The sequence below is a fragment of the Glycine max genome, chromosome 12 (assembly GCF_000004515.6).
Source record: "Glycine max cultivar Williams 82 chromosome 12, Glycine_max_v4.0, whole genome shotgun sequence".
Lineage (NCBI taxonomy): Eukaryota > Viridiplantae > Streptophyta > Magnoliopsida > Fabales > Fabaceae > Glycine > Glycine max.
In genome coordinates this window covers 12257372-12281977 of record NC_038248.2, presented here as the reverse complement: position 1 = coordinate 12281977, position 24606 = coordinate 12257372, and the positions used below count along the sequence as shown (strand labels likewise).

The 24606-nt window shown below is 33.1% G+C and overlaps 1 protein-coding gene and 1 pseudogene across 1 annotated transcript; one reads left to right on the top strand and one right to left on the bottom strand.

Moving 5' to 3' along the window:
* Positions 1-1789: 1789 nt before the first annotated feature.
* On the bottom strand, positions 1790-4919 carry LOC102666100 (protein NRT1/ PTR FAMILY 5.6-like; annotated as a pseudogene).
* Positions 4920-8268: 3349 nt separating this feature from the next.
* LOC102665965 (uncharacterized) lies at positions 8269-10104 on the top strand. The gene is made up of 5 exons (XM_006593029.2): positions 8269-8615; positions 8694-8820; positions 8903-9181; positions 9295-9400; positions 9809-10104. Exons 1-5 carry the CDS (start codon positions 8269-8271, stop codon positions 10102-10104), a joined length of 1155 nt encoding a protein of 384 aa, XP_006593092.2.
* Positions 10105-24606: the final 14502 nt, after the last annotated feature.

Here is a 24606-nt window from a genome sequence, read left to right as displayed (position 1 = left end):
TTGCTAGAAACTCCATCCATAGTTAGTTGCTATAGATAACAATATTCTAATAGTGTTCATTTTTGCAACAGGAGAAAAAGTCTCAAGGTAGTCAATCTCATACGTTTGAGTATACCTCTTAGCTACTAACCTTGCCTTATACCTTTCTAGTGTCCCATTTGCCTTATATTTAACAGTTAATACCCATTTACAACCAACAAGTTTCTTTTCTTTAGGAAGCTCTACTAACTCCCAAGTTTAATTTTTCTCTAGTGCATCCATTTTAATTTTCATAGCTTCTCTCCACTCTTTGTTATCTAGTGCTTCATTAGCAGTTTTTAGGATAATGATAGTGTTTAAATGAGTAAGAAAACTTCTATGATTGCTGGAAAGTTTATCATAGGACATGAAGAGAGATGATGGATACCTTGGCCTGTGTGTACATGTTCTAACTCCTTTCCTTATTGCAATTAGAAAATCCTCAACATCAATGGGCATATTCTACTCCTCCAAAATAATCCCATCAGTTTCAATGAGTATATTCTACTCTTTCAAGACAGTCTCATTAGTTTTAGTTTTAGGTATTAGTTCAGAATCTGGAACTTGCACAGGTTGGACAATAGGTTTTGCCCTTTGTGTGTAAACTTGTAGTGGACAGGCAACACTTGGAGTTTGTGTTCTGGTTGTCTTTGGACTCAAAGTAGAGGCAAGGGGAGTGTGTATAGAACTAGAAGAAATGTGTATAGGACTTGACTCAAGTATTTTAGATTTTCTTGGGGAGATGAATGAAAGATTCTTGAACAAATCATCCTTATGTTCCATGCATGAGTTCTCCCCTTGAAGATAAGGTTGGGAAAAGAAAGATTCAGCTTCAACAAAAGTGACATCAATAGACACAAAGACCTTTTTTGTGGTAGGATGATAACACTTGTATCCCTTTTGGGTAGGGGAGTAACCAACAAATATGCATTTGATAGCTTGGGGATCAAGTTTTCCTCGACGAGGAGAATGAATGTGAACAAAGGACACACACCCAAAGATTCAAAAGAATTGGTCATGATACCATTCTGATAATCATTAGGAGTTAGAATAATTAATATTATCAGTGGGTACCAACTTGTTGTAAACTTTGTTAATTTTGTTAAGTAAATGAATTATCAAGCCCATGTGAGAATTGACATGAAATGATTGATTAAATAATTAGTTATAAGTTGATTAAATTGAACGTGGAAAATATATATATATATATATATATATATATATTAATTATAGAAAAGTACCTAATAGACGACATTGCTTCATTTATCTTAGACTTCTTTGGCGGAGGAGCTGTATAAAAACATTATTACTTACTAGAGATCGGAGTAATAAGACAATATTATTAAAAAATTATAAAAACATTATTAATTATAAAAAAAAATTGTAACTTGAGTGGTGCATTAGAGAGTAACCCATCCACATCCAATCTCAAGAATTTCATTTATCTTATCTATTCTAGCCTTGATTTATTGAAGGAAAATTCTTATAAGACCTTTTGTAAGATAACAGCTAAAATACTAGTAATAAGATAGCAATCAAAGGCACTTACTTTTTGAATCAGGAGAGAGATTTTTCTCTTTTGTGCATCTTTCAAGTCTTCATCTTTATTCTACGAGGTAGTTTAACAAAAAAAAAAAAAAAGAAAGAGTATTAATCAGCGCTGCTCCAGAAATTGGAGAAATATTTATAATGTGAAATTCAGACTCAAGCATCAGATAGTTGTTTCAGTCTCCATTTAGGGGCAGCAACATCTCAGATAACATAATCTAGATTATTTTATAGATTTTTCCTTCACAATGATTCCCCTGAAAAGTGAAGACAATCAATCATTAAGCATCCAAAAGATATTTAGTACACTGCCAAAAGATCCAAGACGAATCTTTGATCTTCAAATTCGTACAAAAATTAACCAATATAGTACAAGTTGACATGAATTGCAGTAACAATTTAAAATAAATTATTACGGTAATAGTTAGTACTCTTCATTTGCTTTAGAGACATATTTCTTATTCCCATCCTCATCCAATAATAAATTATCATATAATTTAAAATTATTTATTTTTATAATATTTACTTTAAAAATCATATCTAAAATATTTTCTATAATATTAGTAAAGTAAAAACCTTTGTATATTTATAGGGCATGAAAACTAATTCCTAAAAAATATGAATAGATTTTTTTATATTGAAATAGTAAGGTTATAACGAAAAAAATGTTTATAACGATCTAATACATATACTTCCATGTGTCATGCTACCTACTTTGTGCCTCTTTTCTAAATCCAATAAAAATGAGCTTTTAATTCTTAGAAATTAAATCAGGCTAAACCATATATAATAGTAAATATTAATGAGCATTACAAGGAAAAATTAGGATCATATCGTGACGCTATTAATTATATATTATATAAAAACACAATATTATTTTGTGCAGCAATAATAAATTAGAGGTAGCAATTATGATTTTGTCATCCTTTACATAGTTTTTTTAGTCATTATTTTATACTTTGATGAAACTTTTTTTTTTGATGAATTAATTTGATGAAATATTAATAAATGTCTTTTTATACATTGAAAAATATATACCATGAAATCCACTGACATATGTACACGAAATCTTGAAAAGAATTAAAGTCTTCTATGAATGATATAACTAAATTATATAAAATCGTTAAGGTAAACATTTGATACCTGAGCCTGCTAGTATGGCTTAGAAGCCTTCCTTGAGAATTCTCTAACTTTGGGACTTCATGCAATAAAGCAAGATTTGAAGGTAAAGACAAATTTATTTTCCTTATGGCTACAATTAGGACTTGTAGAATTGGCATGAAAGGGTTTCCTTCAAAGTCTTCCCCACATAGAAAGCAATGATATTTAGAGCCATAAAAATAGTGAGGATGAGACTAGCAACTCCCCAGTTGACAAAGTCCTGAACATAAACAATCATTGTTGCCCCAAACAGCATTGCAACGAACAGTGTAAAGGTCCACCAGTTGAAGAAAGACATCTTCTTCTTTCGTTCTTCAAAGTGGTCATCATCAAATTGATCACCTCCAAAGCTTTCTAAGCACGGTTTGAATCCTCCAGTTCCCAATGCAATACAGTAAAGGGCAAGGAAGAAAACCACTTCATGAACCTTTCTTGGCTGATGACATCTCTCATTGATGCATGGTTTTAGACTTGGAATGAATTGAGACATGGTCAAGAGGCTTAATCCCTGGTTTGAGAACTAGATATGATGAGAGCTATATATAAACAAGAAATTGAAATTTTCTATCCAGCATGAGATATGTCAAATTGATCAAAGACAGGATATGAAGCGTAAAATCGTTACTAAGTTGCATGTAATAAAGGATTATAAAGTTAAGTTGGTAGTGAATAAAGAAGAAAAAAAGTAAAAAAGCCATAGTTGAAATTTTTTCATAAACAAATTAATATTTGTGGATAAAAAAAGTTGCACGTATACTACTAGAAAAATACAATTTAGCAACCGAAATTAGCGACCGAAAAATTTCAGTCGCTGTTAGCAACCGAATTAGTGACCACAAAGTTAGCGTTGCAATTGGCGACGGAATTTGCGACCGAAATTGATCATGATGTGTAACATGTGTCAGCAACTGAATTAGCGACCGAAATGAGTGGTCGCTAAATACTTATTTCGATTCCTGCATATGTAAAAAAAACAAGAGTACTTTAGCCACTGAAATAGCGACCGAAATGTAGTTGAAGATAGCAACCGAAGCAATTTCGGTGGCTATATGAAGATTATAGCTAGCAACCGAAGCAATTTCGATGGCTATATGATTGCTGATGATATTAAAGTTTTCAGGTTAGCGACCGAATTAGCGACTGAAATAACTTTTTTTTCTTTATAAGTGAAGTAACAAAATTTTTATTTATGATAAATTGTAATAAATATATAATGCACTTAAATATATTTTGTACTAGAAAATATTGAAATTAGTATATTAGTAATATTTTTCAATTAAGAATATAATATTTACATTATTTGATTAAGATAAATAAGCCATACTTATCATTAGTCTTTTAATTTGTGTTTTTTACAAAATAAATATTTAAAAATGATAATATATTCTGAAAATATATGAATATCAAAATTTATAAAATTAAGTAATTCAAAATTAAATATAAGGTATAAGTGTAACACCAATTATTCAATAAGTTTAAATATGACATAAGTAAAATTTATGCATTGATGAAGACCCAATTTGACTTTAGTACAACATGTGCATTGAACAAGGCCCAATAAGTTGCAATGCGTAATATATGCATTTACTAAAATCCCAAATTTACTTTAATTTAAGGCTTAATTGCAAAATATGTCCCCCTATTTTACCTATAATTTCTCCAAATTAGTCCTCCTATTTTTTTTTAATTCACTATTTTAGTCGGTGATTTTAAGTAGGGGTGGGTAAACAGGTTTGGGTCCATAGATCGGATAACAGGGCCTGTGGTTCGCGCAGACGACAAACCATTTTTTTTTTATAAAATCCATGGCTATGCAAGATTTTGGGTCCGTCCAGCATAATCCACAAGCTGTGTGGGTTTGGATGACGGGGTTCATGGGTTGACCTACAAACCCACAACTACTAACCAAGGCCAACCCAAACCAAATTAATCCTAAAAGTGTAATCCAAAATTTCTTTTCATTTATGTCAAAAATTTATTTGGTTGTGTTAAAATTTTTGTAATTGAGTATTTGTTAGAGAATCATTAAGATTTTTTTTTTAAAAATATATAATTGAGTGTAATTGACTCTTTTTAAGAGAAAAAACTATATTTATTTTCAAATTTAAGTGTGTCTTTAAAAACTAGTGCTGCGAGGCGGGTGCAGACCAATGTATTAAGTTCTTGTAAGAGTGCGGGATAGACTGGTCCATCTGCTATCAATGTGGGCTTCCTTGACGGTTAATAGGAGGGGGGTTGAAAAGAAGTTTCCTGTTAAAAAAATGTGGTACTTTCCAATCATTCCAAGACTAAAAAGATTATATTCTTCAATGGCCAGTGCATGTCACATGAGATGGCATAGTGAGAATCAAAGGGACCCAAATGTCATGTGTCATCCATCTGATGGTGAAGCGTGGAAGCATTTTGATAGAATGCATCCAGAATTTAATCAGGATCCTAGGAATGTCAGATTGGGATTATGTTCAGATGGGTTTAATCCTTTTGGTCAATTTGGGAAGACTTACTCTTGTTGGCCGATTATCTTAACTCCCTATAATCTTCCTCCTGGCATGTGCATGAAGAGAGAATTTATGTTTTTAACTGTTTTAATTCCAGGTCCATCAGATCCAAGACACAAGATTGATGTGTACTTGCAACCACTTATAGATGACTTATGCACCTTGTGGAATGACGACATCCCAACTTTTGATGTGTCATTGAGGCAGAATTTTTTGATGAAGGCTGCTTTGATGTGGACAATCAATGACTTCCCGGCTTATGGGATGTTGTCAGGTTGGACAACTGCTGGCAGACTTGGTTGTCCCATATGTATGGAACGATCAAAGGCATTCACAACTTCAAATTTTCACAAGGTCTGCTATTTTGATTGTCATCGCCAATTTCTTCCACTTAATCATGCATATAGGAGGAATAAAAAGTCATTCAAGAAGTTTGGAATAGAGCTGCACATTTACCACTCTGTCTTGAGTCACAAGAAGAAAAAGATTTTCCTGGTTATTGTGTTGAACATAATTGGAAGAAACAAAGTATATTTTGGTTGTTGCCATATTGGAAAACACAGCTTCTGCGTCATAACATTGATGTCATGCACACAGAGAGAAATGTGTTTATGAATGTCTTTAACATCGTGATGGACATCAATGGCAAAAGTAAGGATACACACAATGCTCGAATTGATTTAGCAGAAATATGTAATCGAAAGGAACTTGAGTTGGTAGATGTTGGTCATGGAAAATTCTTTAAACCAAAGGCAGCTTATGCAATGACCAAATCCGAGAGACTCGTTGTTCTTAAATGGGTCAAAGAACTAAAGTTACCAGATGGTTATGCCTCTAATTTAGGTCGGTGTGTGAATCTTAACAAAGGAAAAATTCATGGAATGAAAAGTCATGATTGTCATGTTTTCATGCAACGGTTGCTTCCAATTGCATTTGACTCATTACCAAAACCTATTTGGAAGCCACTTGTTGAACTTAGCCAATTTTTCAGAGAACTAACTTCGACAACATTAAATGTTGAACAACTAAGAGTTATGGAAAATAACATACTTGTGTTGTTGTGTAAGTTAGAACAAATATTCCCACCAAGCTTCTTTGATTCAATGGAGCATCTTCCAGTCCATTTACCTTATGAGGCAAGACTTGGTGGTCCATTTCAATATCGTTGGATGTATCCTTTCGAGAGGTATAAAATGAGTAAAGCCTTATACATCATTGTATTATATATATAGTTATTTTTTAAAATAAATACTTATTCATATGAATTTTAGGTTTTTACACTCCCTCAAAAATAAATTCAAGAATAAGGCTAGAGTTGAGGAATCAATTTGTGAAGCATACTTAGTGGAGGAGACATCTACCTTTGCCTCGTTTTACTATCCTGATGAAATTGCAACGAGAAGGACTAGGATGCCTCGAAATGTTGTTGCGGATGAAGGTTCTTCATCTTCTCCTCCTATATAAATTTTCAATTACCAAGGAAGAGTGAGTGGTAAATCCAAAACATATTTTTCAGACCAAGTTGATCTTCATGTTGCTCACTTGTATGTTCTTCAAAATTGTCTAGAGGTTGAGCCATATTTAGAGTAAGATGACATTAATACTTTTATAACTCTAATTAATATTTTAATGATATGTTATGTTGTGCACTTTGTGTAATTTGTTTGCTCCTTTGCAATATTTATGAGAATTTTTTGAGGGAGCTAAATCCCACTACTTCGGATGCTCAACTTAACCAAGACATTTCATCCAACTTTCCTACATGGTTCAAGCAATATGTAGGTTAACACCTTATATATTATTCAAATATATAGTGTTATATATGATGTTAATTGTTAAATTTTTTAGGTTTTAAATCCAGAAAATAATATTCAAGATTCAATATTGGTTAATTTGGCATGGGGACCTAAGAGAAAAGTTGAATCATGGCATATCTACATTATAAATGGATACAAATTTCAAACAATTAGTTGGAATGAAGGCATGAATTCTTCTAATTATGGTGTTCACGTACGGGGAACTGATGGTCAACTAGAATATGATTTTTATGGAATGTTGTCTGATATTATTCAATTGGAGTATACTGGCATCCCATTGATGAAGTTAGTTCTATTCAAGTGTGATTGGTTTGATAATACTCCTTATATAGGGACACGAGTAGATAAAAAGTATCAGCTCGTTGAAGTAAGGCAAACAAAAAGATATACTAAAGCATATGACTCATTCATATTTGCACAACAAGCAGAACAAGTTTATTACACAACATATCCCGAGGGACATCGAGGATGGTTAGCCGTAATGAAGACAAAAGCTCGCAGTAGAATCACTGACAATATAGTAAGTGAAACTGAGCAAGAGGCTCCATACCAAGATGATGAGCTTCTAGAGCTTCAAGTGTTGGAAGTTGATGCTGATATCATTAATGAGTTTCTTGTGGATGTTGATGGAGGTGGAGAAGAGATAGATGCAGATTTATTCAAACAACTAGACTTGCTTGAACCAAACGAGGATGAATGCATATTAAGTGAGAATGACATTGAAAGTGATTTTGATGATACAAATACTTCTTAGGTCATTCATATAATAAAGTTGATTGCATGTTTTTTACTCTTGTAGTGAATATGAAAAACAAGATAAGTGACCTATTTTGGTGTAGAAAACATTTTTATGTGAGCTTTCATAAACAAGTTGGATTTATTTGTTTACTAAAGTGTATTGCTTGTGGTACTTCACTTTTTATTTATTGTTCTTACATATATTGCATGCCTTATGTTTAGTGTGTGTGTAGTTTTACATTTGTATGACTATGGTTTGTAATAATTATTACTTTTACTCTTGTAGTGAATATGAAAGAGAAGATAAGTGACATATTTTGGTGTAGAAAACATGTTTCTATGAGTTTTCATTAATAAGTTGGATTTATTTGTTTACTAAAGTGTATTACTTGCGGTACTTCATTTTTTATTTATTTGTTCTTAAACATCATATATATATATATATATATATATATATATATATATACACATGTGTATCAAAATCGAACATGCAGATGGCAGACAGAGGTAGAGGTGGTGGTCGTAGAACATTTAATCGTGGTACAAGACGTGGTTTTAGTTTGGGAGCTCCAATTACCACCAACCCTTCCCCTTCATCTATTCACATATCAACCTCAGAGTCGATGGTTCATGTTGTTGCACAGACTCCAAACACACTTCCTACAACTCAAGACCAACCAAATCCTACCTTTGTAAGGGAGTTAGTTCCCACTACCCCAGTTAGAGATGCTTCACCTAAAGCACTAGATGATTCTGTTACACCTGAGTACCCACCAGATCCAAATTGTGAACATATTGTCAATGAAAGGCCTTTCATTCGTGCATATAAAGGAGAGTAAGTGCATTTGATTTAACTAATAATTTTTCTTAAAATATTTTTTAAATGTGGTATTGACAATGTCTTTGTACATAGGTTTCAACCAACATATGGGTGTTCTAGTATCATATCAAATATCATTAGGGCAAAATTTGATGAACCAGCTCCAAGTTGGTTGAAGGTGTCAATTGACCTTTGCGATAGGTGGTTTGGAGAGTTTAAGGTAACTCGAATTATGGTGTAATTTAAAATTTATTGTTTCTTGTATCATTTCTAATTTAGTTCTTGTTTCATATTTTATGCAGAAAGAGTATAGGTGGCACCCACAAGAAGAGCGAGCCATTAGAGCTGTTTTTGAGACAAAAGGTTCACGTATTTTAAAAAATGCAATGAACAAGATCAGAAATGGTCAAGATAAAGGAAAATGGATAACAACTAATGTTCGAGCAGCCTTGGACGAACATTGGGATTCTACAAATTTCCTAAACAAGAGCTCCACTGCCAAGGCGAATCGATCTATTGATAGAGGAGCCTCAACATACTGTGGTGGTTCCATATCTACTGCAACTCACTTCGAAAAGCTGGTAATTTTACTTTATATATATATATATATATATATATATATATATCTCATTGATTTTCAATTCAATGTAATTAATTAAACGTTTTATAATTTTAACTTCTTAAATTTATGTAGTCAAAGGAGTTTCAAAGACCACCAACTGCTTGGGAGGTGATGGAGAAAACTAAGAAATTGAAGTCAGGAGAATGGGTCAATGACAAGTCCCGCGAATTTTCTATAAGTTGTTTCTTCTAATCTTATCACTTTATTTGATATATAGTGGTTGTTATTATAAATGAACTTTTACCTTTGATGAATATCTCTTGAACCTATTTACACCTCTTAATTTTCTTTTCTTTAGTTAGTGTTAAATGTTTGTGATTGGAAAGTATAAACTTTGAAGCCTACTATAGTATATTAAAGTCAATTTTTTTCCTGTATTAGTGATGATTTTCTTGAATATTAATCCTTATATGTCTACACATTTAACAATTTATCTTCATACCTCACTTTATATTGTAGGAGAAATATCAACATTGTCGAGATGAAATCTTACAACGTTCGACAGAGGAAGGCACATCTACATAGGATTCCCCTAACACTGCTACTTCTGTTAATGATAATGAAATATATTTGAATGTTGTTGGAGGTCCAAATTACAAGGGGAACGTGTACGGCCTAGGTACTTTAAGCAAAAGGTTTAGTTGCTCAAAATCAGCTCCATCTACTTCTATTGCTCCTGTGGAAGACCAAATAGAGGAAATGCGTGAGACAATTAATAAATTGAATGCTGAGCTTTTGGCAAAGGCAAATAAGGAGAAAACACTTGAGAAAATGATGTTGCAGATGATGGAGAATCATGACCACCAAAGTCAGGAGATGCGACAACAGATGCAACAACAAAATGAGCAAATGCAGCGTATACTACAACACTTGCATATTTAGTCTATCATACCAGCTCCTAGTCTATCACCTACCATACCAGATGGAACAGAGCACCATGTTAATGATGCTCAGGTTGATCGTCCTCATGACATGAGAAATGATCATTGACTCTTAGTTATTGTTTACTTTACTTTGATTAGGCCACGTTAGTTATGAATTTGAACTTCATTAAACTTTTACGTTGCATTTGATTAAACTTTGAAAACTTTGAATTTGCACTTTATTAATCTTTAAAATAGAAATTTGTTATATTAGATATATTTACTCATTATGAATGTCCACTTTTGTTTATAATTTTGATTATACAATTTAATTAAAATTTATGTTTACAGTCGATAATTATTAAGCAGGTCAAAATGTAACTGGAAAAATAAAATATAAATTAAAAAATTTAATATTAAATAGCGACCGAATTACCAACCGAAATAAAATGAGTTCTGAAATAAATTATATACTAGCGACCTAATTAGCGACCGAAATATAATTAATTACTTATTCAATAGCGACCGAAATAGCTACCGAACACATTCCAAATTTATTTTATATTTAACTTTAATTATACTATAGCGACGAAAATAGCGACCGAATATTTTTCGATTTTATTTTAAATATAAAATTTAATTACATAGTAGCGACCGAATTGGCGACGGACAGATTTGGTTGCAAAACTGGTCCCAAGGAAAATAACAACCAAATACTCAGCCACCGAAATTAATATTTTAGTGCGTCACTATTTCGGTCGCTAAATTGCAACTGAAAATGAATTCAGTGACAATGAACTTAGCGACTTGGGTTTTTGCGACGTGGGTATATCGGTCGCTAACACTAATAGCGACCGAATTTAACGATTTAGCGACGGAATTTTTTGGTCGCTAAATCACAATTTTTTAGTAGTGGTAATAACATATTTAGTACATTGACAAATGCTCCCATGGCCCTGCTTTAACATTGACCTGTGTAGGCATCAGCAACAACTCCCCCAATTAGAGGTATCAAGGTTGTTGCTCCTTTCCAATTGCTTACATTGTTGGTTGCTATTTTTAAATAAGAAATTATGTAGCTTTTTAAATACTAATGGAACATGCAAATGTGCTAATGGCATATGGTATCAACACAATTTATGCACCCACCCCCAAGATGATAAAAATATCCATACACGGCAACTAGCATGGGAACAGAATCACAAAACATGAGAGCATCATAAATATCATTAAGAGAAAAGCAAATAAAGCAGGGCCATGGGAGAAAATGACATAATTTTAAATGATAAACTTCATTTTTCCAATGAGACAAACTGTATGTGAGATGTATTGTGAAAAAATCTCAACAATGTATGAACAAGAACTACAATCCAATTTGCAGAATGATAAAAGAAGACAGCTTAACTGCACAAGAGCCTTTAACTTTTTGTAGTCATATAAGTTAGTGCAAAGTTGTAGGCTAAATTTTAAATCCAGCCTAATATGCTCGGTGCCTGCCAACTCAAACCTAATAAATAACCTTATTTGCAAATCCCGTCCTACAATTCAACAATGTATCGTACAATGTTTTTTCCATGCAGGTACTCCATGCCAAAGGCCATATCCATTGTAATCAAGCACCACAAGAAGTTGGGAATGCCATCACCTGTCTAGAACAAGCTCAGTACAAGCACTATACAATTCAGCAATGTATACCTTTTCTGGTGTAGTATATCGAAATAAAGCAAGGCAAGCTCAGTATACCCCTTTCTGGCACTTGATCATGAGTTCCTTCAATTTGAGTGGAACCAACTAGGTATCCCAATGATGCTTGTTGCTCAGGAGTTCTCTTGTAAAACTTGATAGTTAATGATGGATCAGATGATGGTGCAAACATGTTCACATGTGTCTTCCATTTGATTAAAATAGCAGCAGCTAAAAGGTGTGACTAATGTTAGTAAGCACCAAATACAGGTAAGATTGCCTTGCGAACAAATACAGGTTTGTCTTGACTGATTTCAAATAAGTTATACGATATATTATGGAATGATTTGTTTTGCATCAATTCAATACAACAATCCATTAAGCCACCAAAATACACTTAAAAGAACATATTTCAAAATAATCAAGTTCCCTATTCTTTCTATGATAGTATGTATGATGCGATATGAAACTGGCTTTTATTTTCTTCTAGAAGGGTACATTACTCCTAATCAAATCTCATTTGTACAACATCACTTCAATCACATGTCTCTTCATTCTCTTGTTAAGTTATAGACAGAATGGAGAAAATTAAGAGACTCTTTCTTATTCAGGAATGGGGGTTACCAAGAGAAATTATCTTGTTAATTGGGATAAATTTTGCAAGCCTAAAATGGCAGGGCCTTGGGCCATGATACTTCAGTAATGAACTCTTTCATTGAACACGCCAAAAAATCTACTTAAGTGGGAAAAGTCCGCCTAACATATTTGAATCCCAATTATATTAATTACTTTTGGGGGGAATTAACGTAATATTATACTGTAGAAAACTTCTTTGTAAAAAAAAAAAAGTAGTGTTTTTTAAGTTATAATTCTGCTTCTCAACATGATATTAACTAGCGCTTCCGTAGGATTTGGAGCATCATAGAATGCAATAACGGCAAATCAGTTGAGATGCATGCAATCAAGTTGGCCAAGAAAATATTCACTCGCTCTTAAAAAAAATTTATGCTGCAATACAAAATTATGTGTACCTAAAATACTACATGTGTCTCTCTCTCTCTGTGATGAGTATGAAGGAAACGCTTCTCTTGTTGAGGAGACTTGGACAGTTTATTGATTCTTACAAAAAAAATAACGATAATATGAGTCCTCTCTCCTAACCTATAAATAAATTGTTTTGGATTTTGGCTACTATAAAATTAAATTTGAGAGAGGACTATTATTGTTGGGGCCATTAATATATATACGCACAATGCAAGTATAAATATCTCTAGTCCAGGTTAAGCTTCCCATTTCTTCTGCTAAGATATATCTTTGTTGCTATTCTGCTTCCTTTTCTTCTTTTTCATTTTCTTCCATTTACAAAGTCTTGTTGAAATATTTCATGGATCCATAAACACTACATCGCCTGTTCTCCTTGGAAGTAATTTTAGTTGGATCTTACTAGTTATAAGTGAATAGTGATCATGATGGCATGCTTTTATTACTTTTATGATTATTACTTTAATTTATTTTGTTACATTATCACCATTTAATATCTTATGCATGGAGAGATATGGATTTTATATTTTATTTAATCACTCAGATTCTTGCTTTTTTTCTATTTATTTAATGGCATGATTATGTCTATGAACTATGAAGAAAGCAATTATTTTGAATACATTAAATAACATTGTTATGAGAAGCTGAGATTAAAATGTATGAGATTGAGAATTTGACTAGTTGAAACAGATTTGTTACAACCACAAATCATTTTTACCACTTATTTTGGGGGTGGGGGATCCATGATAGAATCTTACAGTAGCATGTTTCACTTGGTTATGTACTCAGGGAGAAAAAGGCTATTTGTTAGATGGGGACATTGGTGCATGCAGAGGATCCAACAATATGATGTGATGTAATAAAACTTGAGAAAGGAAAAGGCAGCCTATTAGATGGAGTCCCCCCGAGTGCTGTTAGTAGAGCCTCAGATTTTGGAACAGCCTCAGATTTTGGTCTCTTGGGTGGCCTGTACAAAATTAAAACCCTCAACTTCTTTACATTTGACAAACTGTTAAGTTTTATTTTTACACATATTTCAACCCACACTTCTGAAATAAACACTATTATCCAAAAATTGTCAACTTGTAAGCAAATCAATCTATGAGCTCTACCAAGATGAAAATTTTCTTTTTTTTTTGTCATTTACTTATATGAGGATATCTTAGCCTCTATTTTTATAATCTCTTCTCTAATAAAACTACTCTTATTATTTATTATAAAAAAAAGAGATATGATCTCTTACGGGTTTTCAATGAAGCTGTTTCCAGCAGGATCATCAAGAATAAATGTGAAGGCTGATTTTCCTTTTGCATAGGCTCGCAGTTTCACCAAGAACTGATGAATTGCCTTAGCTGTCTTTGGAGCAACTTTATAGAAGGTAAAAAGCATAACATTAAAAATTATTAAAAGATAAACTAATATATCAAATAACAATATAAAGCATAAACAAATAGTACTTTGTGTTCCTCTTGAAGATCCTAAAGTTCATTGGCTGCTCTCATAAGTATCCCTTCCACCTATAATAACACAAAAATGATATTGTTGAATCATTTGACTACAAATGCTTAACTGTTCAATGTTCATGAATTTTCATAAAATACTGTTAGAGCTCCGTCACCCACAACTTACATTTCTAGTATACATGTATGGGCATTATTCTTGCTACTAAATAACGGGTGCATATAGAAAGTGCCAAAATTATGATATGATTGAAGAGTCAAACCTAAAGCTTCAGAAATCTACCCAAAATCAAACAAACAAAAACTAAGAGACTAGAAAGATAACAATCTTATTTTTAATCAAACAAACATTTTGATCAAATAAAAAAAGGACACATTGGTGTGCTTATTCACCAAATTTTAAATAGTCCGCTGGGCATGACAAAAACAAATGCAGTGTCGAGAAGAGATTTGCACTGACAAATGCAAAAACATGTAAACCCCTGCCCTACCCGGGAAAAAAATAAAATTGACCAAGCAAACCTGTCAATGATAGGAATGAGAAAAGAACAAAGTAAATTGGAATATGTATCAGAAGTATCGTTGATAGACTACCACGTTGAGCCTCTGGTGGAATCTCAAAATCTAGTTCAGGTATCTGCAAAATCATACATATAAGCAAGGTGCCTTTTGAATTTATTACACATTACACTTAGAATTTTCATTAATAGAACCACAATAGTTACTCAGTTTTAGAATCAATAGAGATGACTCTTAAAGTGCTTCATTAATTAAAAAAAACTGATGCTAACCATCTATCTATATATCTAGCTTAGCCCTTGACTTAAAAGAGACAAGAACCAGGGTGTCAATGAACTAAAGGGTTTTCGTTAACCTTATCATGGCTGTCAAAATAGGAAAAAGAGTAAACGAGTTAAAATAAATGTAGAGAAAAAAATAAACAAAACAAATTTGAGTACCTTAATGGTAGCATATTCGACTTTTACCACTTGTCGATTTAGCATCTACATTCATAAAACTTGTCAACAACACACTCTTATAAACAAATTATCAGAATAGTTAATGAAAAAACATGCTTGCAAATCAAAATCACAAATGACTAGAATAAGAGAATCCCAAATAAGCATGCATTGACGATACAGGCATTAGACCGATATTCAATAAGGCTATTTCCTGGAGGTTCTATTTCATGTAATAACACCAATGTCAAAATAGTTTGTTAAATTTAGTTTCTAGACTTTTCTAAGTTTGGCCATGATAATGTTGCACCATGGGAAATTAACTTTATTTCTTTCCCTATTTTGTATGACAAACACGCATATATTATTCGTTTATGAAAAAGCCTTCTAGCCATTTATAATCCCAGTTTGACTATTTCCTTGCATGGAAAGAAAAAGGGGGAGAAAAAAGTGAAATAGGATAGCAACATTCTTTCCAGTTTCCACCACTGAGATGCTTATCATACTTGATTCAGTAAAATGCACACAAAATACCAACCATGTCAATTGTAGTGCGTTTTCAATTGCAAACAACAATGGCAACCTAGGATGCTAAAACTGACAAATAAGCAAGCAGTGAAAATGGGTATGACCAAAAGATTGAAAAGAGATGAACGAACCAGAGGGATATAGCTGATGTTCATTCCTTCTATTTCACTAGATTTCCTGAGGAGATGAACAAAATAGAGCCGTGGCATGAATTTACAAAATGGGGGGACGTGCGTGAAAGAAACTGAAAACAAGCTGGCCGGGAACTTCGAGCTGTTAAAACAAGCTTAAAAGAACAACGTGAAGAGGCTAGGGATCGAGTCGGGTTGCTCAAGGTGCAAAGGAAGAACAAGGTGAAAAGGCTAGGGTTCGAGTGAACAGGGGGCGCTTCAAATGCGAAAGGACCGAGAAGGGTTCGGATCATGAACACGCTTTTTGCTTTTTTTAATTTTGGTTTACGATGATTATTTAATACAAACCGGCGTAAATTTCATTATACAAAACATTCTAAGACGGTTTTCAATAACCGTCTTAGAATGTGTGTCGTCAATTGTAATTTTCACCACAATAATTACAAAATTGCCACCGAACCACTTTCTAAAGCGGTTCCCTTTATAACCGTCGTAGAAACGATGTCATAAAAAGTCATTTTTCCAGTAGTGTCTATTCCTCTTATCTCATTAAACTTTATCTTATTATCATATGTTCTACTACAATATGTTAAACAATGTACTTGTTCTCCCTAAATTAGGTCTATTACGTTCATCCCAATTTCCTGATAAATGTATGTTTGTTTATCTTATTGTCATATTGTCAATTTGTAGTACAATAAGTAATACCTTGTTATGGTTCATAATTAAATACTTACTCTTTCAACTTTTACAAATATTAGGTTAAACTATTTTTTTGTACATCTCAGCTTGTTAATTGTGAAAAATGCACCTAGTCCTCGAAAGAAATATATTTTTGTCATAAACTAAGTAATTTTTACCAAATGATTCTATTAACTAATAAATATTTGAAGATGAGACATAAAATTCATTCTCAATTGTAAGTTCTTTTTGATCAAACAAGTAAACACTACTAGAAAATAGGTCGTTAACATCGATTCTAGAGGACATTCAATATCAATTTTGAACCAATGTTGAAACGACTATCGTTAAAAGTAGGTCAATTTTTACACCGGTTATAAAAAATGATGTTGAAATCCATAATCTACATCGGTTCTCCCCAGAACCGATGTTGTAATGTACTATATAACATCGGTTATGTCAAAATCGATGTTGTAATGCACTATATAACATTGGTTTGGTCAAAATTGATACTGTATAATGCATTACAACATCGGTTTTTGGCAGAACCAATGTTGTTTTTGCTACTATACCACATCGGTTTTGGTCAAAACCAATGTTGTATAGCATAATACAACATCAGTTTTGAGATAACCAATGTTGTTTTTTTTTAAAAATATATATATATTTTGTCTATTTGTTAAATGAAACCAAACCCACAACTTAAAATAAGAACCAATGATATTAATACAAATATATTATATTCAAATTATTATTGAACAAATTCTATAAATAAAGAAACAGTTAAAGTACATCAAACAATGATCTCAATACATAAATATCATCTATAACCTAAGATAAACATAACTCTAACAATTCTAAAATTCCTTAAACATTTAGTTCTTCATTTCTAAATCTTAGTAAACATTTTTCCCACTCAATGTTAATTTCCTTTATTTTCTCAGATTCCAAGGCTCTTGGATAAGTAAAATTCTGCATCATATAATAAAACGTAACTTAATCAGTATAATTAATAACAACTATAATAAATGAAATCAGTTATGAAATAAACAATTACCATTTTTCAATTGTCCTTGAAACCTCCTAAGACTATGGTTGACATCCAATAATAGTCATACTCATTGCTTCCTTGTTTCTTATTACACTAAATTCAATAAGAAATTCAAATTTATCCAAAAATTAGTGTACAAAGTAATAAAATATCATTTTGAAGAGATCAAGCATTGTTTAAATTACTTATTTTAACTCAAATCCATTTAGCATTTGCCTTGGATTTACTTATGTGTTTATCATTGAATCCCTTCAAAGCACTGGTTAAGAGAAACATGCATGTATATTGCAGGATTAAAATATTTACGTATAATACTAAGGATAATGGAAATGTGTTACAAATTAAAACTGACTTGTTAACCATTCCTTTCAAGTAGTTGTTAGACTTATTGTGCAAGGAACACAACCAAACGACAATATTGTCCTTAGGACATATAACCACCAGCTGTCAATGTCCATTGTATTAGAGAATATTAAGTTATTATAATGCATACATTATTTAAATGTATTTGTTAAATTTTACTTACCCATTTAAGAAGGCTCCTAGGTAGACATCTCTATGTGAATTATGCATCCATTTTTTTTAATATAATCCTCATATTCAAAATGTGATTGCTCTTATCTCTGTATAGATTATGGCTTAAGGAATCCAAACATAGATTCATTCCCCAATCATATAACAAACTCATTCAAATGCCTATTTTTGTTGAAGTAAAGTAAATTATGTATCAATTTAATACAATCAATTATGAAATATACTATAGTTAAAATTTACTTACATAATTCATAATTATATAACAACGATGTTTAGACATTAACCACCGTGTGCAATTTCCCCAAGATCTTTATGCTTTATGTACAAGGGAACATTATCATTGTACACCCTAAACATAGTTGCATCCCACAATACTTGCATAGGCTTAAGGAAAAGTTATGGGATCATCAAGGTCATCTTGTATATGGAATCATCATCAGTTTCCAACCTATCAATTGGCTTCATCAATCGCTTTGGTACCTACTTATCCTTTTTTTGTAACAAATCCTTTTTTAATAATAATAAACACAACAAAAAGGAAATACCATTTCTGAAAAAGGCTTTACAAGATGTTTCGGCCAAGCAATGAATGTGTTTAGGACATGCCCCACTAACTGAACCTTTTTAGTGGGTATAGAGGTGAGAGCATTAGCATCTCGAATTTCTTCAACACCCACCTTCATCATAAAGGAAACCAGGCGAGGAGGATTCTCATCAACATATAAACCATGCCTATCAAATGCATCAATATCTGGGTCCTGCCTCGAGGGATAAACATAACTTCCCTTTGTGCTGACATGAGCACCGGAAAAAGCTACATCTAGCTCATCTAGATGTATAATTCCCTAGGATTGCATTTAGCTGAACGACAACATTAGTTGTTTTGTCACTTTTTCAGTGATCGACTATTCCAGCTCGTCCCTGATATTCTGTGTCAACTCTTCTTTAATATTTTGTTTCAATTGATCTATCTCTTCTAGGCTTATCGATGTAGATGTGTGAGAGCCTTGTGATGGTGGTACAAAGTATTGTCTAATGGTGACACCGACTCTAGAAGCATAGACACGACCAGGGTGCTCTAGTCATCCAATGGTAGTAGTCAATACATCCTGACGTCCATGGGCTACAAAGCTACCATGTGCGGACTACTCCTACAGGGAATTCTACAACCAAAAAAATATGAAATTGTTTATGGACTATTATTGTTATTTTATATATAGTTACATTTGAAACTAAAAATTAACTTACAATCTTATCAACTATTTGGCATGTCTCCTCAGATGTCATCTGACCCAATTTTTTGTGCAAGCCAGCTTCCACTTCACATGTCATCTAATGGGAGATGAAGGATCAACAATTGTTTCACTACTCCCAGATTGGGCTACTTGCCCCAATCGTTTCTTTCATTTTTCCTCCATTAACCTCTCGTCAAGAAAGTCGTAACCCCCACGAGACATTACGTGAGGGGCAGTGTTGTGTTTCTGGATGCTTTGTGCCTTCTTTCTAACATCTTGTGAGAATTAGATACTATGTCAACAAAATGCTTAAATAAATTATAAATGTAAATTTCAAACACAATGGAAGTCAACTAACCTCCCATGAAGGGTCTCTACGGCTTTGACAAAATTGGTTCCACTTGTCTTTGTTAATACTGTAATTCTCACACACTTTGTCATCATCATCATTCTTGCCTTCTGCTAGATCCCATTTAGAAGTCAAATCTAACTTAAGTTGCCTCCATCGCTCTCCTACAGTTTGGTGGAATTTCTTCGTCATTTTATATGACGCTTCCAGCATATCAAATTCAGTTTTCATTACAAAATGACATATAATAGTTAGTGAATAACAACAATGTGCCAGATTAATACATCCAATTACAATAGCATACAAGGTTTAATTGAAATGCCAGAATATCTTCCCAAATCAAATCCTTCTGAGATACAGGAACCTATTTCCAGTTAATACAGGAACCTATTTCCAATTAATTTCTTTTTGTATGGACCAAAAACTTTCCCAATGTTAGGATCCACATGAACCAGTGGTCTCTCCAAATCCACAGGTCTGGCAGACAATGATCTGAGTCGTGTAGGTTTTCTAGTCCTTTTTCACATAGACAATTGATCGAGGCCGTACCCGAATCAAATAAACATGAAAATGCAGTAACTAGGAAGTGATCCTAGGTCATTTCCCAACGAGCAGTGACAAGCCAAATGTTCATAATATACTTGCAGTAACAGTAACAGTAACGATGGGGGGGGGGGGTTGTTTGCTTTTGTAAATTAAACAGCGAATATATGTGAATTAGAAAATATCATAATTAAAACACGTTGCTTCCCCTTGATTCACAAGCAAGTCTCTTATCCTAGGTTACGAGAGTTTATCCTTTATCAGTTTAACCACTTAATCTAACCCTAAATTAAATTACTAAGCGAAATTCAACATAAGGCATTCATTATGTGATTAAGCATCACATACACCAATTACTCATAAACGATCATTAAGCATGAACGTAAATTAAGCGCAGAGACAATTAATCAAGCACTAAGCATGCATGAATTAAAAGCAACAAATTCAAAGTAATTAGTGAAGAGGAAAAACTAAACAGAATTTAACAGTAATAATAGAACCTCAAAGAGAACTGTGCTTGATCCTCAAGGGAAAACAACGCTGCGGACTTAGCCTTCCATTAATCAAATAGAGAATGAAATTTTATTGATAAAACTAAAAGTCTGAACTGGAATTGTAAAAAAACGAAAATGAAAGAGAAAGAGAAGAGAGACTAAAACTAAAAACGAAAAATAGAAGAGAGAGAGGAGAGAGAGAGAGTCTCCCGCGAGGGAGAGAGGGGGGAGAGAGAGAGTCTCCCGTGAGGGAGAGAGGGGCCTCCTAAACTAGAACCTTGGTGCTGTTATATAGTTTTTTTCAGCCCCAAAGCTTACAAATATGTTTTAAATCCAAGCCCATAAGTAAAATCAAATCAAATCTAGATAAGATAAGATAAGATAAGATCTAGATGAAATAATATCTAGATGAGATCAAATCTAAATAATATCTAGATAAGATAAGATTTAATTTTATAGAATAAATTAGTCTGCCCTCTTCAAGTCCAAGCCCAATTCTAGATTCAAGCCCAATGCTAGATTCAAGCCCAATGCTTCATTAATTCCCTGAAATTAGATTAAAAACATCAAATTAGCTGAATGGGCCCAAATAATAAAACTGCCTAATTAATTGACAATTAAGACCAATCAATAATTAAAATGGTGCAAAAAGGGTTTAGAAAATAGAAGAAAATGATGGCACATCAACAATGAAGATGTTGAGTTAGGAGGAGGGGAGCTTGGTTGTGTAACCATATGCCTATTAGAAAACAACATTAATTAAAGTCAACTCAAAAGTATATTAAGTTATGTAATTGTAAATATGGAAACAAGTATATATAAAAAATGATTACATTATACGATTTGCATGTATGTTATCTACTTCATCTTCTCCATTAATGGTAGGCATGTGTGTGTAGAACAAAGTTTGACAAGTATCAAGGGTTGAATCATCATCATCAAGATTAACATTGTTTTTTTTGTGTAGAACCATTGACCACCTTTCATAACAAGGATCTTAAACATAAAAGGTTAATTCTTATAAGCTAGCTTCTTTAAATCTACAAAAGTAAATATGGAATCATCGATCCGCACACCAATATTGTTATCAACCCACTTACACTTAAAAACACACACAGTGAATTTAACATAATTAAGTTCCCATATTTCTTCAATGACTCCAAAGGCATGGATGCTAGACGGGGATTGTCATCATTTATAATAGCAAAGTATTGGGATTCAACCTTAAGACTAACCCCACTGTTTTGCACTGTACTTTTGTCATCTTGTGATTTGATGTAGAATGAATACTTGTTAATATCATATCCCTTCCAAGTTCAAACATTTTGTTTAGGCCCATCTGCTAACTTCCTTAATGTTTCAAAATCATTATCTTCACCAAAGATTGTATCTTTAAACCAATTTATGAAAGTCTTGTTATGCTCTTTCAACACCCTATTCTTGGTCATTTTTGGGTTACTTTCCTTCACTAAGGCTTTGTGACAAACTATGTATAACACAATTTGATTAGTGTTATTCAATATATACTAATGTACTTGATTCAATTCCTTTAGACCCGGAGTTATAACATTCAGTCCTCGTGAACCCTTACCTCCTAGTCTCTTGTCATGACGAGACTCGGGAAGCTCAATAGGTTTTTCCTTTTCAATGTACTCTGAACAAGACTCAATAGCTTCTTTTGCAATGTACATCTCAACAATATATGCTTCAGGATGATGTAGATTCTTGGTATACCCTTTTAAGATCTCTATGTATCGCTCAATCAGATACATCCATCGCAAATAAATGGGGACACACAATTTAATTTCCTTCACTAGATGAACAGTTAAGTGAACCATGATGTCAAAAAATGAAAGAGGAAAATACATCTCCAACTGACACAAGATAATAGTTGCCTCATTTTCCAAGTCATCTAACTCAATCACTTGGCTACATATAGCATTAAAGAATAAGCACAAGCGAGTTATGACATGCTTGACTTTGTTAGGCAAGATGTCTCGTATCGCCATGACCACACGTTGTTGCATCAAGTCATGACAATCATGAGACTTTAAGCCAACTAATTTCAAATCTTTCACTTGCACAAGGCTCTTAATATTTGAAGACTATCCCTGTGGTACTTTAACACATCACAGACACTGATAAAAACTTGTCTTCTCATTTATAAACAAAGTATGACATGCTGGAGGCTAATATATTTTCTTACCATCAGACCTTGGACGTAACTGGTCACGTATACACATCTCAGCTAGATATTGAGGAGTATTTAAACCATCCTTTGTCCTCCCTTTAGTGTTAAGAAGCATGTCGATTACACTGTCACACATTTTTCTCCATATTCATAAGATCAATACTATGTCTAACATCTAGATCATACTAGTATGGAATATAAAAAAATATCGATCTCTTCTTCCATATGAAATTTTTACTTGTCAAGTTCTTTTGGGTCTTTCCAAATATAGTATTGATGTCCTCAACCAGCCCAAAAACCTACTAATCAATTAAGCGTATCAACACAATTTCATTTTCTTAACTTCCATTAAAAGCTTTTTTCAATCACTGGTAAGGATGATGAGATTTGAGAAAACATCGATGCCGAGTGTATATTTTTTTTATACCATGTTTTAGTTTTACATAGCTTATCTCTTTTTCATAGATAAGGCATGCACAATGCCCCTTAACATTATATCCACTCAAATTCCCATATGCTAGAAAGTAATGGTACAAAATACCATTGCATGCAACTTGAATATCTCCTTTTGATTCCCATCAAACACATCAACCCCTTCATCCCACAACTTTCTCAAGTCTTCAATCAAGGGACTTGGATAAACATTGATGCCATTTCCTAGCTTTCTTGGCCCCAATATCATCATAGACAACATCATGTATTTTCGCTTCATGCACAACCAAGGAGACAAGTTGTAAATTACTAGCAAAACAAGCCATGAACTATGGTTAGTGCTTAAATTGCCAAAGGGATTCATTTCATCAGTGGCAAGTTCAAGCCTAAGATTTCTTTCCTTTTCCCAAAATTTGGATACAAGCAATTAATTTTCTTCCATTGGGAAGAATCAGCCGATGGTGGAGCATTCCATCATAGTTTCTCTCATCTGCATGCCATGTAATGTCTTTTGCGTCATCTCCAATAGCAAACATACCTTTAAACCTTGGAATGATAGGAAGATATCGTAACACCTTTGTTAGGGGTCCTTTCTTTGTGCTTTCATCACTACTACACTCGTCATCCTTCACTTTGTACTGTGATACACCACAATTGGGGCATTTATGCATTTTTTTTAAAAGTCATTTTTGTACAGTATGCAATCATTAGGGCATGCATGAAATTTATGATACTCCATACCCATGCGACACAATATTTTCTTCACCTCATAGTAACTTTTTGGCAACATATTTTCTTTTGGAAGCATATCCTACACTACCTTAAGCAATGATGTGAAGCTTTTGTCACTCCACCCATATCCGGCCTTCATGTTAACCAAACTTAACACCACTAAAAATAATGTCAATGACTTCTTACACCCTGGATACAAAGGCTTCTTCAAATCACTCTCCAGTGTATCATACAAAGGGGTATGTGCTTGCTTAAAAGACTATCATGAATCATGTCCTCTAATTGATCTCTCATTTCTATATTAACTTGCTCAGTTTGGGACCCCCTTTGCATGTTTATCAATTCACCATGTCATATCCATGTTGTATAATTCTTTTTAATCCCATCATAGAGAAAATGTTCTCTTATGTCGTCTACTACTTGTTGTCTCTCATTCAAACAATTAATACAAGGACACAAATATTTCCCCTCCTCATT